We start from the raw sequence: 18330 nt of genomic DNA on the forward strand, positions 1-18330 counted from the left end.
CGTGGTCTTTATTTTCCTTTTCATATTAGCTCTTATTTCTATATTTAAGATGAATAATACATTATATTAATGTCAAGGTGATGTTTTATCTCCAGTTATGTATATTTTTTGGTGCCAGTGGTATATATTTGTGCACAGAGAGCTTCCATGGCAATATTATTACACTTTCCTCCTGCAGGTCCAGACAGCACATAACCCTTCTGTGGGATTATCTGACTTGCATTTAGTGGAGTGATAAAAAAATAAAAAATAAAAATGTTGGGATGGAAATCTTCATATTGCTGTGGCAATGATGACAACGGTGGCTAGTGTATAAAACGGTGGTAATGAGTCCAGAACCTTTCAGATTATGGATAGAGTACCGGTGTTTACTGTGGGATTTTATGCTCATTATGTGTTCAATTTGCAACATTTGGTGTCAAAAGTGGGATCCTGTGCTGAATTCTGCTGTCCACCATTTTACCTTCAGTGTTTATCCCAGTACTCATACTGACCATGATAGCAGAGGATATATAGCAGTTGCCCTCAGACCTGGAAGATGAGAGAACATTGCTCACATGATCTCTATCTAACTCCTAACCTAACCTAATGCAATAGGGTGTCTGGGAAAAGCCTGCAGCTTTTTTTCTGTTGCATTCTCATCTTTTTTTTTAAGGGTTTTAATAGTGTTTTAAGATCACATTTGTTTTCCCTGTTCTTTGGTGACCCGTTCCAGATAGAGACAGACAAGGGTCAAGCTACTGTCTTGGTCATTGGCTATCTTACATCTACGTGGTCACATGGGGTGCTAGTGTATGCTTCAGCCAGTGCAGTGCAGTTCCCCTGACTGGCCACAGGGGTGTACTGTGTTTGGTGTATCAGCCCGACAGTCGTCACGCTCCTGTCAAGATCTGAGCCATGTGGCTGTCGCTAAGCAGAGCATAGGCAAAACTGAGGAAGTGATGCTGTGATCAGTACTGCACTGCTGTCAGGACTTGAGGACGGGCTACCTGTCCCGATGCAGCTTCTCCACAGTGGATAAGAGAGGGAGGAGAGTTGGGAGAGGAGAGGAAAGGGAGGGGTAAAGCGAGAAGAGGAGAAGAAATACGGATTGAGATTTCAGAAGGAGAGAGGAAGAGAAGGATAGGAAAAGGAGTAGGTAATGGAGGAGCTACTGTATACTCTAGAGTACAGGATAATAGGTGTCCTCAAGTTATATGATCTTTATAAGTGAAGGCTGAACTCTGCTTTTACCCTGGTTAACCCTAGGCATACTTTCTTGCTCTGTGATTGGTCAATTATGTTTTTGTTTGTACTTTTGCCCTCGGCTGCTGGCTCGTTTGGACACATTCAGGGCTAAAACCCAAAGCTACTGTTGGCTGTTAGGATCAATCCAAACAATCCTCACCCCTGAAACAATACACATTTTCAATGAATTGGTAATGTCTGAAACAGTTAAGATGCTTTCTTTGTCCAAACAGTGGGCTGCCTCCCAGACTAAATGAATGGAAATGAATTATCCTCCCATCACGTTGCACCTACAGGGGCTTCTCCATAAGAGCCTTGGAGACCCAAACAAACAAACTCAAGGAGAGAAAAGCCAGCGCTGAGCCTCTCTCGCTGACACATTTGGACACAACATCAAGCTCAATTTGATGCCAATGCTAATGAATTGCCTTGGCCTTTAGCGAACAAGAGATTTCCTCCCCCGATTAGATGTCTAAGGGCCCCCACACCGCTGCCACATTGGTTTACACATCCAACCGTTCAACGGGGCAAAAGGGTTAAGGGGTAAAACAAGACAAAAGCCTAAGATTAACGACGCAGACTTCCTATTAAGCCAAGAGCATAGACAAATGGAGGTAGGAGAGGAGAAGAGAGGTGTGCCTTTAAGGATGCCAAGAGAGCTGGTTGCACTGATGTAGATTTAGATCAATGTCATCTATATTCTGGCTCTATTCTCCTCATGATAGATGGGGCTGGGGTGTGTCCTTGGGAGGCCCACTGCTCAAAGTGAGATAGACTGGGTGGGATGAAGAGCAGTAGAAGCCTACATTAGCTTTGGTCAACATGGGGCATGGAGGTTATAGATATGTACATTTAGGACATTCAATGTGGGGAGAGGAAGGAGCAATTTGTAATTATGGAAGGAGCACTAGGGGCAAACAGTGCAGCCTGGTCTCAGAACCGCAGAGCCACCCACAATAACATCTGCTAAATATGTGTATGCGACCAATAACATTTGATTTGATTTGAATATGCTATACACATTTCTGAGCACCTCTCAAGACATACGATCTGAACCAATGGTCTAGTTACTTTAGACAGAAACGGAAGTAGGGAGGTTGATCGGATAGGATGGGTGGGCGTATTCCGTGACAGTCAGGCAATCCAAAGGTTGCGTGTTCGAGTTGCACCCGGGGACAACTGTAGAATTTGAGCTAACCCTTCCCCTAAACCCTTCCCTAACCCTAATTCTAACCTTAACCCTTTTCACCTAACCCGGTCGTACAATTCGTATGCTATAGTACGACCGGGTAAGACGTACTACACGTCCTCTAATTTTGACTTGAGGGACACCGGTATATCTGTAGCTCTTGGAGCCTGTATCACAAAATATCCTTTACAAGGACATGAACAGACAGGTGCACCATCCCCCCCCCACAGAAGATTGAGGGATCGTCCCACTTTCTGCCATCCACGAGATCCTCCATTCCCCAGATAAATCGTATTCATATTAGATCATGAAAAAAGGATTCATGCCAAAATCATCCATTCAGGGGCCAAACAAAAAGTCCACCGATTCAGGAGAGATATAAAGGACCGCACCTGGTCATGGCCTGTTGGCATTCCTTCTGGACAGGTATTGGAACAGTGAATGTAGCTATAGCACTGTGTTGGGACAATGTCCACACAATGTCCTCAGGCACTGGGCTAAGATATCAAATAGCAGAATACCAACTAAGCCTTTTTAAAATCAGATAACCCCAAGGTATTCACATGTTGTGCACACACAAACTTCACTTTTGTTGACGTTAACAATTTTTCAGCTCGTGCACATTTTCCCCTCAGGATAAAATAAAGGGGGGGGGGTTACTCTATGGTACGGTCTTGGTTAAATCCTATTGGTTCAAAAATGACCTCATTGGTTCATGTCTGAAGCAGTCCTGTATTGTTGAAATAATTAACCTAACATGATGCATTACAGTACACAAAATAGCCTACCCATGGGGTTTTATTTTACCCACACTGTACATACAGGTCACACAGATGCATGTATGTCCAATATATTCAACTGACTCCAACATACAGTATATTCATTCATATTATTTGCATATGTTAAACATATAGTTTAAGTTGAACAGGTCTTTTGTTTGTTTGATCACAGACAGTTTACTACATTTTACTGACCCAATTGCCTAGATATATATTACTGTATTTACTGTATGTTACAAACATCAGATCAGACATTTAATAAAATACATCATCTGCATCATAAGAGGACTCACTCTTGCAATGAGCGTAATCTGCACCAAAAAAATCTGCACAGTGTAATGACCCTAATAAACAGCATCCGTAGACTCAGAGGGCATATTTGACATCATGACAAAATGGGGATAGGGAAGGAAGGTACACTTGGAGGCATACGCAATCTCACACAATTGAGTGGTTTCCAGCAAACTAGCATAATTAGCAGCCTGGTCTCATAGGCTAGATTTAACATAGTAAATATAAATTCGGGACCATTAAATTAGTATGTTACATTTGGTATGGTTTCATAAGACAGGAGGTTACATTTAAGGCAAAAACGAAAGGAGGGTGGTTGGTCGGGATGGAAGGGTGAGCGTTTAACGCAAATGTCTGGCAACCCAAAGGTGGTGTGTTTGAATCTCATCACGGACAACTTTAGCATTTTAACTAATTAGCATCTTTGCAACTACTTACTACTTTTTAGCAGCTTTGCAACAACTTACCATGTTAGCTAACCCTTCCGCTAACCCTAACCTTAACCCTTTAACTTAACACCTAACCAGAACCCCAACCCTTAACCCTAGCTAACGTTAGCCAGCTAACTAATGTTAACGTTAGCCACCTAGCTAACATTAGCAACATCAAATTGGAATTCGTAACATATCCTACATTTTGTAAATTTATAACATATTGTACATTTAGCAAATTCGTAAAATATCATACGAAATGGTTGAAGGACATCCACAAATAAATACATGCCAACTTTTTACTTTTTAGATTTGCATGTATTGTTTTGTATTGTTAGATATTACTGCACTGTTGGAGCTAGGAAAATAAGCATTTCACTACACCCACAATAACATCTGCTAAAAATGTTTATGCAACCAATTAAATTTGATTTGATTTGATTTACCATACGAAATCAGATTTATGTACAGAATAACACAAAATGCTTTAAGACCAGGTTGGAAATAGACATGAATACTAATGCTTGGTGTTTATTCCTCCAGTGTCAAATAAAGGTTAACATGTTAGCCATATGCTAACTACTGTATTCACTAATGGGCATTGTTGTGAAGCGCACTGACCTCCCTGGGAGGTCATCTTCTGCACTTGTATGATACTTTTATGTTTTTTACACGGATTCCAAGTGGTTTCTGACTCCTTTCACTTTCACCCCAAAGAGTGAAGTATGGTTTTTGTTCCGGTGCAAAACCTTGTGCTTCACCAAAATGGATGTGGTTACAGCTTTGGTGGTGGATGAGATGAATTTGCCCCATACAAGGTAAAAACCTTTCAGATCTGATCAAGATGAATGTAGAAGTGCATCAATCCAGCCATCCGAAGCGAGTTGAACCATGGCAACATTTTGGGGCTGTTTTTCAGTCCAACGGGTAGTCTTTTGAACTCTAATAGCCTGTGAATAGACCCCCTAAGCCTAAAGAGCACCACATGGGGCCTGTTTCTTAGAGTTCAGATGAAGTGGCCTCTATCTTAGTTAGCTAATGGAGTGTGGATTATCCCCGTTAGGGTAATGAGAGGATTGGGTTGACTGGCTCAGGACAGGTGCTAGCTGGAACGGAGTGGCTTTCTGTGTTATCTCTGCCTGACTTTGAGAGCTGCCAGAAGGTCCTTTGAGAGGGACAGTTTGGGCTGAGGTGGGACAGGGCCGTTCAGATCAGCCTACTGGGTTGGAGTGCCTGCTGAACTATGTAAGACTGCTGCTTCAGAGAGGAGGGAGGAGGGCTTCAGTCTTAGAGTCAAAAGTTTGGACACACCTACTCATTCAAGGGTTTTTCTTTATTTTTGACTATTTTCTACATTGTAGAATAAAAGTGAAGACATCAAAACTATGAAATAACACATAGGTAATCATGTAGTAACCCAAAAAGTGTTCAACAAATTCTTCAAAGTAGCCACCCTTTGCCTTGATGACAGCTTTGCACACTCTTGACATTCTCTCAATCAGATTCACCTGGAATGCTTTTCCAACAGTATTGAAGGAGTTCCTACATTTGCTGAGCACTTGTTGGCCGCTTTTCCTTCACTCTGCAGTCCAACTCATCCTAAACCATCTCAATTGGGTTGAGGTCGTGTGATTGTGGAGGCTAGGTCACCTGATGCAGCACTCCATCACTCTCATTTTTGGTCAAACAGCCCTTACACAGCCTGGAGGTGTGTTGGGTCATTGTTCTGTTTAAAAACAAATGATAGTCCCTCTAAGCGCAAACCAGATGGGATGGCGTATCGCTGAAGAATGCTGTGGTTGCCATGCTGGTTAAGTGTGCGTTGAATCCTAAATAAATCACCATCACACCTCCTCCTTCATACTTCACCGTGGGAACCACACATGTGGAGATTATGTGGAGATCATCTGTTTACCTACTCTGTGTCTCACAACGACACGGCGGTTGGAACCAAAAATCAAAAATTTGGATTCATCAGACCTAAAGGACAGATTTCCACCGGTCTAATGTCCATTGCTCATGTTTCTTGGCCCAAGCAAGTATCTTCTTCTTATTGGTGTCATTTAGTAGTGGTTTCTTTGCAGCAATTTGACCATGATGGCCTGATTCATGAAGTCTCCTCTGTATAGTTGATGTTGAGATGTGTCTGTTACTTGAACTCTGTGAGGCATTTATTTGGGCTGCAATTTCTGAGGCCGGTAACTCTAATGAACTTATCCTCTGCAGCAGAGGTAACTCTGGGTCTTCCTTTCCTGTGGCGGTCCTCGGGAGAGCTAGTCTCATCATAGCTCTTGATGGTTTTTGCGACTGCACTTGAAGGAACTTTCAAAGCTCTTGAAATGTTCCGCATTGAATGACCTTCATGTCTTAAAGTAATGGTCGACTGTCATTTCTCTTTGCTTATTTGAGCTGATCTTGCCATAATATGGACTTGGTCTTTAACCAAATAGGGCTATCTTCTATATACCACCCCTACCTTGTCACAACACAACTGATTGGATCAAGTGCATTAAGAAGGAAAGAAATTCCACAAATTAACTTTTAACAAGGCACACCTGTTAATTGAAATGCATTCTAGGTGACTACCTCATGAAGCTGGTTGGAAGAATGCCAAGAGTGTGCAAAGCTGTTATCAAGGAAAAGGGTGGCTACTTTGAAAAATCTCAAATATAAAATATTTATTTGTTTAACAATTTTTCGGTTACAACATGATTCCATGTGTTATTTCATGTAGAAAATAGTACAAATAAAGAAAAACCCTGGAATGAGTAGGTGTGTCCAAACTTATGACTGGTACTGTATTTGCTCCAGAGAAACGTTGGAGGTGTGATGCACTTAGCTTTTTTTGTTCTGCCTTTCGTTATTTCTGTCTGTCTTTTGTCGTTCCTACCGTCTTTCTTTCTCTTATCCTACCTTTTCCATATTCTCATCTCCGCCGAGGGGAAAAAAAGGGCAAATATTCAGAGAAGTATTACTTTTCCATCTCCTGACACTCTCACTTTTAGACTGTGGTTTAAATGACTCAGCTGGAGACAGAATGATTCAGCGGTTCACATAAAGGAAGCATAGTCAGACAACCGTGGTACTGTAGGATCATCATCTACTTGGTGAAAAGTCAGGGGTTCGGCATTGACATGTTAAACTATTCCATGGCATAATCGAGAAGTGCAGTTTAGGTGCCACTTAGCTTGTTAAGTGCACAATACCTCCATGACCTTTACCCTCCTCAGAAACATCAATGCCAGCCCAATGGGATAGAGCACGCTCAGTACACAATCCATTTTGGATCCAACCACAGCTCAAAGTCAAATAATATAACAACCAACATTGGTGATTTCCGATGAGCCCAACCCTTTTCTCGTCACCTGACATCCCAGTATAGTCCTAAAAGAACCCAGTAGTTGCCCAGACAGCTGTGAGATGGGGCAGTTGTCAATGTCAAAGGCCACCAGAGCTGTTCTGAAGAGGGCTACTCCCCCGAGGGGCATTCTAGAAGTGGAATACCTGCTGCTGGCCCTGGATCTTGGGGAAGTCCTCTCTCTGCTTCCTGGTCTTGGGCCTCTCGAGGCTGCCTTGTTGGAGGTTCTTCAGTCTAGCCGCTACAGTTGACTGGGGTCCCTTGGATCCCCCTGGTGAGTTGCTGGCATTCTACGGAAGGACAATGAGCATGAGGAAGGTTATGGTCATATCTGAGATGACATTTTGGCTAGAGCCCTAAGTAGTGCGCAGTATAGGAAATAGGATTACATTTTGGGTGCAGACATTCTCACTGGTGCTGATCAGTTTTACCATGTAAGGGTTTGTGTTTTGAAAGCTGGTCCAAATAGAGCAGATCAATTCTGTTAATCTCAAAGTGGCTGTACCACCTCTGTTTTGACAGCTTCCCTAGTGAGATGTGTCTTTTTTTTGTTGATCTGGGAGCGATAAAACGAGACCTTTACAGAGATAAATGTGTCATTTGAGCAGTAAGAGAGTTCTGACATTTGCCTTAGTCTGTCAGCAAACCGCCTTAACACACTCCATGCAATATACATGTAATTCCAATATGCACGCCAGAAATGTAGGACTGTCATTCCTCATAACAGTTAGTTTGTTAGAGAATTAGAGCACAGCTTAGTTAGAATACTGAATGCAGATCAGAATGTAGAATGCAGTCAGTGGAACTAGCAGGGGTGGGGGGGATAGTCATTAGCGAAGTGAGACAGGGGAGTTAGATTGAATGGAATTAGACAGTATATGTTTGGTAGTCGAATCCGACAAGATGAGCACCATGTCGTGTTTTCAGCCCAGAGAACTTCTGCATCAAGCAGAATTAGAGGAGAATCTCCATGATCAACAGGCATGTAAGTGGCCCTTTAAGAAACAAGTGCAGTGGAACAGCAGTGACTGAAGCAGGGGGGAGAGGATAGGAGACAGTAGGGCCGCAGGCACTGGGCATTTTTGGGGGGAGGGGCTTAAGGTTTACCTTTCTTCCCAGGAAGCCTGAGGCGCAAGGAAGGGTACGGGCTGCAGGAGTAGGCCTCGGTAGCGTGCTGGGCAGTGAGTGGGGAGGGGACACTTTGACAGTGGTTCGCTGAAATATCTGTCAGGTGGTGTGTGGCGGGTGGTGAGTGGTGTCGTGTGGGAAAGGGTCGCAGAGACAATGTTATCACATTGCTAAGGCACACCGAACATCGACTGCAACGAACAAAATACATACCGCATGTCATATTCTTATACATCTCGTATGCGGCTACTCGAGGTATACAATTTAGCACCAGCGTAACACACTGTAAATTACATTAGGGAACAAAAGGATGCCTACCTCTAGGTCAGCAATGATCCTCTCTTCGTCGTCCTCATCTTTAATCGCTGAGGCGGCGATGACGGGGGGAGTGGAGGTGGGGCGGGGGGTATCAGACGGCGTCCTTCTCAGCTTGACTAGAGTCTTCGGAGCCTCGACGTCTTCTGGCTCCAGCTTCTTATAAAAACAAAACCGGGTTGGCGACGTGTCTACAGTATGTGACAGATGTTTAGAACATCCATACATCCAAATAGCCTATCTCGAAGTATCTTCAAAAACATTCATGCGTACTTTCGTGCTTTGCAGTTATTTCTTGCTCAGCCATCTCTCTCTCTTACTGTACCTTCTTGGTGGTGACGATCACTTCTCCAGTGCTATTGGTGGTGAGCCCATGGGCTGATGGGAAGCTGCGGCGAGGAGGGGGTGGAGGCGGAGACTTAGAGGGTTTCTCAGTGCGATACCTGGTAACGGTCAGCTCTGCTAAAACACACAATAATATATCTTTACAGGGCAGCTCAGTCATAACTAAAAGGCAAATGATATAATGTGCATGTGGTATTCAGTCTCACCAGATCCGCAACGTGAGCCCCCCTCCAGCTTCTGGGCAGTGACCTGCACCATGTTGGGCTGGTGCTCAGTACTGGTAGCGGTGGTTGCGCTAGTGGTGGTGGAGGTGGTGGTGGAGGTAGTGATAGGGGTGGTAAACTGAGGTTTGGGGTGGGGTTTGGGGGGCACAGCAGGCTTGTTGATCTGCCTGGCAGCAAAGTCTAGGTCTGGGATGGCCTTCATCAGCTCAGCCTGGGTCTCCTCCAGCAGACGGTTGATGTCCTGGGCACTGAACTGGGTCAGACTAGCTCGCTTCTCCTCCCAGTCCCGCTCTGCAGCCTATACAAACACACATATTAGTCAACTCAAATACTGTATATTGGAAATATATTGCGGAAATGTACACGGATATACTGTACATGATAGGGAAAATTTGTCAAAATCAGAACATCTGTACATTTCCAGGGAAAACACTGGTAAATGTACCGATTCCCCAGTAGAAATGTACATTTAGCATTGTGAGGGGGATTGTATAGAATGTAAAAATACAGGAGCGGTTTTCCGTACCAGTCTGACCTCCGCGGACACTGATTTGCCAGCACCGCGACGGCTCGGCAGCTCGTCCAGGACCCGGCTTCTGTAGCTGGCCGTAGGGTGGGGGTCCTGCTCAGGTCCCGAAGCATCTGGGTCACTGCCTGATACGGGCATCCAGTTGGCAAGGCTGCCACTGCCACCCAGGTCATTGAGGCTGAGTGGTGGACTGGTCAGTATGTCGAGGTCCAAGCTCTTTCCTGTGTGCTCCGTTCGCTTGGCTGACTGGCTGGAGATGTCATCCTGGCCTTTCCACAGGCCCTCGGTCACTTTTCTGTACATACAGGTGGCATACAATACACTAACAACACACAGCAGTATCAGGGCCCTATTGCATCTATTCTGGTGACCAGGTTTCCGGGATCAGTCAAAAAAACGTTTTTTATATGAACATGCTTTCTCGTTGTATTGAAAGAGTACCATTTTTACTTATCTTGAAAACCAAGTCACCAGTTGAACGGGGCCCTCGTAACAACAGGTTATAGCAATTTAACAACAACGTAACAACATGGTGTATATAGCGCATATTGGGTTGTGTTGTGTTAAACCATACCTGCGTAGTGTGGTCAGTGTGTCGGTCATGGTGTTACAGCGTTTCAGCAGTGCGTCCAGTCTGTGTGGCTCCTCCTTCAGGAACTTCACAGCCTCCACTTCCACCCTCAACACCACGCGCATCTTACTCTGCAGACTGGGGAACTGGTCTGGAAGGAGGGAGGGAGGGGAGGGGGGGAGGGAGGGAGGGAGGGAGGGAGGGAGGGAGGGAGGGAGGGAGGGAGGGAGGGAGGGAGAAATAAGCATAATTAAATCAACGAGAGAGGGAAGGAGGATATATCCAAGCTTGTTTGTAAAACAGTCCTGCAGTGTCTTTGTGTCTCCTGTCATGCTCTATACCGGGGCTCGCTGTACTCTCTGCCCCCTGTGGCTCAGCTACCGCGTGGGGGAAATGATTTCAGGCTAATTTAGGTGCACAACAAATCTGGTATCAGATCAGTTGTTAAACAAGCATCTCGTTCCACTGTGTGGTTTTTAGCCATGATGCTACACGTGAACATCTGCATGTGCGAGCACATCTTTCTTAATCAGACACTCCTATTATGGACGTTCACCTGCCTAATCACTGACACCATTAACACGATGTGACAGATTGCAATTATCTAGAAAGGTAATTACACGAGGGGTCAATTTTATTCCATCCAAACGGAGCAGACTTTCACACAGCTAATTGCCTCATTGTTGCATCTTCCTGTGTCGTTAACCCCCATATACTACAGTAGCAGTCAAAAGTTTGGGCACATTCATTCAAGGGTTTTTCTTTATTTTTTACTATTTTCTACATTGTAGAATAATAGTGAAGACATCAAACCTATGAAATAACACATATGGATTCATGTAGTAACCGAAAAAGTGTTAAACAAATCAAAACATAATTTATATTTGAGATTCTTTAAAGTAGCCACCCTTTGCCTTGATGACAGCTTTGCACAATCTTGGCATTCTCTCAACCAGCTTTGTGAGAAACGCTTTTCCAACCGTCTTGAAGGAGTTTCCACATTTGCTGAGCACTTGTTGGCCGCTTTTCCTTCACTCTGCAGTCCAACTCATCCTAAACCATCTCAATTGGGTTGAGGTCGTGTGATTGTGGAGGCTAGGTCACCTGATGCAGCACTCCATCACTCTCATTTTTGGTCAAACAGCCCTTACACAGCCTGGAGGTGTGTTGGGTCATTGTTCTGTTTAAAAACAAATGATAGTCCCTCTAAACGCAAACCAGATGGGATGGTGTATTGCTGCAGAATGCTGTGGTTGCCATGCTGGTTAAGTGTGCGTTGAATCCTAAATAAATCACTGACAGTGTCACCATCACACCTCCTCCTTCATGCTTCACGGTGGGAACCACACATGCAGAGATCATCCATTCACCTACTCTGTGTCTCACAAAGACACGGAGGTTGGAACCAAAAATCTCAAATTTGGACTCAGACCAAAGGACAGATTTCCACTGATCAAATGTCCATTACTTGTGTTTCTTGGCCCAAGCAAGTCTCTTCTTTTTATTCATGTCCTTTTGTAGTGGTTTCTTTGCAGCAATTCAACCATGAAGCCCTGATTCATGAAGTCTCCTCTGTATCGTTGATGTTGAGATGTGTCTGTTACTTGAACTCTCTGAAGCATTTATTTGGGCTGCAATTTCTAAGGCTGGTAACTCTAATTAACTCTGGGTCTACCTTTTCTGTGGCGGTCCTCGTGAGAGCTAGTCTCATCATAGCTCTTGATGGTTTTTGCGACTGCACTTGAAGAAACTTTCAAAGTTCTTGAAATGTTCCAGATTGAATGACCTTCATGTCTTAAAGTAATGATGGACTGTCGTTTCTCTTCGCTTATTTGAGCTGTTCTTGCCATAATATGGACTTGGTCTTTAACCAAATAGGGCTATCTTCTGTATACCAACCCTACCATGTCACAACACAACTGATTGATTTAAATGCATAAGGAAAGAAATTCCACAAATTTACTTTTAAGAAGGCACTCCTTTTAATTGAAATGCATTCCAGGTGACTACCTCATGAACCTGGTTGAGAGAATGCCAAGAGTGTGCAAAGCTATCACCAATGCAAAGGGTGGCAACTTTGAAGAATCTCAAATACAAAATATGTTTTTATTTGTTTAACACTTTTGTGGTTACCACATGATTCCATATGTGCTATTTTATAGTTTTGATATCTTCAATTTTATTCTACAGTGTAGAAAATTGTAAAAATAAAGAAAGACATTGGAATGAGTATGTATCTAATTTTTTGACTGGTAGTGTATGCTTACTCTTGAGCTCTGTGAGGGTCTCTCCCAAAGACCTTAGCTCCATACTCTTCTGCTCCACTTCCTGCTCAGTCACCAGGCCGTGGTTGACTGACAAGTTCCTCTGCAGTTCCTCCACTGACTTCTCCAGATCACTGTGGACACCAAAAAATGACATCAGTATAGCATAACAACAAAATGGCCACCAAGTATGCAGGCACTGCACAGTTCCAGCTCAAACACACCTTCATCTTTTTGTCTGTCTGAGCAGTTTGCACTATTTCTTCATTCACACTGACCCTATCTTGAGTTAGAGACCCTGAATTAAAGGCTAAACTCACTGCAGTTGCTGGATGAGCAGCTCTTCCTGGTTGAGGTACTTGAGTCTCTCCTCCTCCACTAGGAGGCGCTGCCTCTGCAAAGGGTCCTCCTGGGTCCGCATGGCGTCCAGCATCATAAGGCTCAGCTCCGACTCGGTCTGCCTCAGCAGGGACTGTACTGAGTCCTGGTTCTCTAACTGGGAGGGGAGACACCGACAGACCCAAATAGATGTTATTGGGACATACACACACTTAGACAATACATCAAACAAGCATAAGTCAAAACAAGCACAAAGTCCAGTCTACACACACAAAACTCTGACGAAGGCCTTGAGGCCGATACGTAAAGCTTACTAAAGAGCAGTGATACGGGCAAGATAAGTGATTGATGCATAAACACATGTAAAAACAAACAGTGCCTTGAGAAATGTGTGTGTGTGTGTGTGTGTGTGTGTGTGTGTGTGTGTGTGTGTGTGTGTGTGTGTGTGTGTGTGTGTGTGTGTGTGTGTGTGTGTGTGTGTGTGTGTGTGTGTGTGTGCGTACGGCCACACTGTTCTCTGGTGCTCACCTGGATGTTGCGCAGCTGGGACAGTTGTTTGCGCAGCTCGCTGGTGTTCTGCTGCAGGCCATGCAGGTGGATCTGCATCTGCAGCCGCGACACCGTCAGTGGCTGGGAGGACCCTATGAGTGGTGGCGGCATCAGGGCCAACGGAGCCGACGGTGTCAGGGCTGGCCAATCAGAAAGTAGGATTAGGGTCTCATGCATTCTACTGTCGCTGTAGCCAATTATATCATCCATCGTAAAGTGGGGAGGGACTACAGGATTATTCACAGGTGTAATGGTGATTGACAGAATGGGGAAGGTTTTAGGACACACAGAGCCATATCCGAAGCTGTATTTCTTTACATACATTTCAATTCCAGGGGCAACAAAAGAGCATCCACAACAAGCCCGAGCGAGCAAGTCTTCGATGCTTGGGGTTGAAATGACACAATGGTCCATTGAAATCACAATGAACATATAGCTTTGCTATGTGGCAATTTCTCAGGCACGTTTTCTCATGCATAACAAAATAAAGGGAGTGGTTTGGTAAGACTAATTCACTCACAAACTTGGAGTTCAGCCGAACTACAAAATCACTTATTGCTTGACATGGAAAACAATTGAATTGTTTCGAAAATAGCCCATTAGCATTGATAGCTTTCCAGGCAAAGAAACGTAAAATTGGTTTTGTAATTTAGGTGAACTATTCTTTCAGAGGAGATGGATAAAACACAAGGTCGTAAAGAATGTTACAATTTGAACGGAGGAGCAGACGTACTGCAGTATACTGCTCAACTGACTTCCTGGAAGATGTCTAACCTCTACTGGGAGACAGAGAAATTGGAGCTTGGCACAACTCATTGTAGAAGAACACCTTGTTTTGGGGGAGGGCATGTGACAGTTACTGTGCATTTCTAGGTTCATTGTCTAACTAATAGCTGACCTTCTAATACCTGTCTGGAATGGGCGTAGATAAAGGGGTGAACGGTATCAGGAATATAAATAAATCTTGATCTACCCAAAGAACCAAACATGCACACAAAGTAACCTAACCATACCATTACCGATGATAACAAGGCGAGCGAAATAACATTCCAGCATGAACAGTAGGGATTGGGAAACATATTCTGAGCCCAGTCCTGAATCCAGACACTGAACGCAGACTTAAAGAACAAGAGAATCAAAACAGAGTCCTCACAAAAACTCAAAGTGGATCAAACGAGAGACACCAACTATAAGGGAAGCAGTCTGTCATTGAGACACACAGGGGAAAGAGGATGAGGACTTCAGACAATAAGATACCTTTCTTGTTTTTTAACCGTCCAGCTAAAATAAGGCACAAGAAGCATGGCACCCATTACTAGCATAAGCAAACACACACTTGATGGTTCTTCGTGTATATTGGTCACACGTGAGCAGTACACATATGGTAAGCAGCTCAGCTACAGAACATTTACAATGCTACGCAATGGATCATGTTATTTATATTGCAATGCTCTGCAAACCTAACCCTTACTCTTTATACTGCAATGCTCTGCAACCCTAACCCTTACTCTTTATACTGCAATGCTCTGCAACCCAAACCCTTACTCTTTATACTGCAATGCTCTGCAACCCTAACCCTTACTCTTTATACTGCAATGCTCTGCAACCCTAACCCTTACTCTTTATACTGCAATGCTCTGCAACCCTAACCCTTACTCTGTATATATTGCAATGCTCTGCAACCCTAACCCTTACTCTTTATATTGCAATGCTCTGCAACCCTAACCCTTACTCTTTATACTGCAATGCTCTGCAACCCTAACCCTTACTCTTTATATTGCAATGTTCTGCAACCCTAACCCTTACTCTTTATACTGCAATGCTCTGCAACCCTAACCCTTACTCTTTATACTGCAATGCTCTGCAACCCTAACCCTTACTCTTTATACTGCAATGCTCTGCAACCCTAACCCTTACTCTTTATACTGCAATGCTCTGCAACCCTAACCCTTACTCTTTATACTGCAATGCTCTGCAACCCTAACCCTTACTCTTTATACTGCAATGTTCTGCAACCCTAACCCTTACTCTGTATATATTGCAATGCTCTGCAACCCAAACCCTTACTCTTTATATTGCCAAGTCAATGGGATACAGTGAAAGTCAATGTATATTTGTTTTCAAGTATCCCTGATTGATACTTACTGTCTGTCTCAGAGCAGTCATTGGCCGTCTCAATCTTGTCCCTGGAAAAGACAAAATAACTTTAGGTCCCCACTCCATGTGTACTGTATGTACTGAATGTGTGTGTGTGTGTGTGTGTGTGTGTGTGTGTGTGTGTGTGTGTGTGTGTGTGTGTGTGTGTGTGTGTGTGTGTGTGTGTGTGTGTGTGTGTGTGTGTGTGTGTGTGTGTGTGTGTCTGTGTGTGTGCGTGCGTGCAACGGACGTCAGTGTGATGCTAACAGTATATCTTCCTCCACTGTCTGTGTCCCCATACCGGGCTTTAACCATTGATCCTCTGCTTCGCAACACACGACAGTCCTCCTTGCCAACGTACCAACCGTTTGAGCGGTTGAAAAATATCTAATTCGATAGCTCCATCGGCGACATTCCATCTAGCTGTGGAGTGAGCTTAAGGTACGTTCTTAACTGTGTTACACTCACCCCTTCTAAACTCGCTACACAGCAAGCGAGACTCGGCCGTTGAGCTGAGCCCAACTGCCAATCCAGGTCACGGCACCAGTGAAATGGACGTCAGTGTGCTGCTAACAGTTTAGCTTCCTCCACTGTCCCCCACCGTTACATGTGCGCCTGTGTGTGTTCATGCGTGCATGCTTGGGTGTGTGTCTCACGGGCTCTCGGCCTCTGGTCCCCTGGTCAGAACAGTCTGCAGTAGACCAGTCAGACTGGCTATCTGTTTCTCCATGGCCTCCATGCGCCCCCTTTGCAATGACAAACGTAGGGTATGAGTCAGTTTAGATGAACACAAAATACCCATCACAGACACATAAAACGTACATGCACACACCACACACGCCAGACACACACACACTGGCACTCTTACCTGGTCTCTGTCTCATTGCCTGGTAGAGGTGAACTGAAACCACCGCCCTCCCCTCCAGGTCCAGCCATTAAGCACAGCTGATCAGATCCCAACCCTGACCCCTGACCCCTAGCTTTGGGACTCTCCCCGAACACGGAGGAGGATACTGAGTCCCTCCGCAGGGTCTGCCTCCCAGGGGAGCCCCGGCCGGGCATGGTGCCTGAATACGAGTCCCTCATTTCGGGAATTTTCTGCGGAGACGAGGGGGTTGGCAGCCGGAAGCCCATGGCCAACATGGACGCGGCGTAGGCTGCATCATTATACAGTGGGCCTCCAGGTCTGTAGAGGACGCCACTGTCCATCAGCTCTCCTTGCAGAGCCGCCGCCGAGTAGGAAGTGAGGGACCGCACGGAGCCAGGTCCCAACCCTCCTCCGCCCCCTCCGCCTCCTCCACGCCGGTAGAGAGAGCCGTAGGCGTCCCCTCTCGGGGGTAGAGATGAGTGGGGGCCCGCCAGGCTGAGGCGGCCTCCTTCCTGGCCCAGGGAATAGGGGTCGGCATAGATCCCCCCTGCATCGCCCCGCAGGAGCACCATGCTCCTGGAGCCAGTGCCGTGGACCTCCTCATCGGGCTTAACATCCCTACGCTCCAGGATGGCACTGGGGGAGAAACCTGCCTGGGCGTGGTGCTGTAGCTGGGGCTGGTGGTGGAGCTGCTGGGGGTGATGCTGGTGGTGGGCCGCACTCTGGCCACCTGGCGAGGAGTGATGGGGGTGGGGGAGGGAGTGGGTTTGGGGATGATGCTGGGGGTGAGGTTGCCCAGCGTAAGAGGATGGGCGGCCCCCACCGTAGAGGAGACGGATGCGGGACGGCGAGCCAGAGGGGGCAGAGGCGGAGGAGGCAGGGGCGTTGCTGAGGCGACGGTTGGGCGGGGAATCCTGCTGGGGCGTGTACACCATATCCCTCTGTCACCAGAGGAAGAGAGGAAGGATAGAAATAAACAGCAACATTCATGATAGAATAGAGTGGAATAGAAGAGAATAGAACAGAATAGAGCAGAAGCAGAACAGAGTGATGTAGAATAGAATAGAACAGGTTAAGGTACAACAGAATAGAGTACAATAGAGCAGATACCACACAACATAACAGGTGATTCAAAGATTGCACATCAAAGACCGGCCTCCTGGGCTTTTCACACATGACATTGTCAAGGGTTTATTGAGAATGATGCGACAAACAAAAAACATCCAGTCAGCGGCAGTCCTGTGGGCGAAAGCAGCTCATTGAGGAGCGCTCGAAGGAGAACGGCAAGAACCGTGCAAGCTAACAGGCGGGCCACAAACAGGCAAATAACGGCACAGTACAACAGTGGTGTGCAGAAAGGCATCTCGGAACGCACAACTCGTCGGTCATCGTCATGGATGGGCTGTTGCAGCAGACGACCACACCAGGTTCCTATCAGCTAAAAACAAGAAGCGGGCACGCGATCACCAACAGTGGAAAAGTGGAAAAACATTGCCTGGTCCGATGAATCCTAGTTCCTGTTGCGTCACGCTGGTGGCAGAGTCAGGATTTGGAGTAAACCGCATGGGTCCATGACCCCATCCTGCCTAGTGTCAACGGTACAGGCTGGTGGGTGTGGTGTATTGGAGTGGGGAATGTTTTCATGACACACGTTAGGTAACTTAATACCAATTGAGAAACGTGTCCATGCCCGAAGAATTAAGGCTGTTCTGGAGGCAAAGGGGTGTCTGACTTGGTACTGGATGGGTGTACCTAATAAACTGGCAACTGAGTGTATATACCTGCTG

General features: G+C 45.5%; 1 protein-coding gene across 8 annotated transcripts in view; it reads right to left on the bottom strand.

Moving 5' to 3' along the window:
- Window positions 1–6535: 6535 nt before the first annotated feature.
- LOC106589319 (SRC kinase signaling inhibitor 1) overlaps window positions 6536–18330 on the bottom strand; it is a 49425-nt gene continuing 37630 nt past the window's right edge. The window contains exons 7-20 of one of the 8 annotated variants that reach the window (XM_045710321.1): window positions 16544–17484; window positions 16332–16421; window positions 15685–15725; window positions 14797–14820; window positions 13519–13679; window positions 12972–13147; window positions 12655–12785; window positions 10391–10538; window positions 9814–10138; window positions 9270–9585; window positions 9044–9177; window positions 8722–8877; window positions 8383–8499; window positions 6536–7565 (exon numbers count right to left, since the gene is read on the bottom strand). In XM_045710321.1, coding sequence (XP_045566277.1) covers window positions 7407–7565; window positions 8383–8499; window positions 8722–8877; window positions 9044–9177; window positions 9270–9585; window positions 9814–10138; window positions 10391–10538; window positions 12655–12785; window positions 12972–13147; window positions 13519–13679; window positions 14797–14820; window positions 15685–15725; window positions 16332–16421; window positions 16544–17484 — 2919 coding nt within the window. In that variant the 3' untranslated portion in view covers window positions 6536–7406. Of the gene's footprint in view, window positions 7566–8382; window positions 8500–8721; window positions 8878–9043; window positions 9181–9269; window positions 9586–9813; window positions 10139–10390; window positions 10539–12654; window positions 12786–12971; window positions 13148–13518; window positions 13680–14796; window positions 14821–15684; window positions 15726–16331; window positions 16422–16543; window positions 17485–18330 lie in introns of all 8 variants that reach the window. The other 7 variants (XM_014179121.2, XM_045710320.1, XM_014179124.2 and 4 more) reach the window with 7 other exon arrangements.

This window comes from Salmo salar, chromosome ssa28 (genome assembly GCF_905237065.1).
Source record: "Salmo salar chromosome ssa28, Ssal_v3.1, whole genome shotgun sequence".
Taxonomy (NCBI): Eukaryota; Metazoa; Chordata; class Actinopteri; order Salmoniformes; family Salmonidae; genus Salmo; species Salmo salar.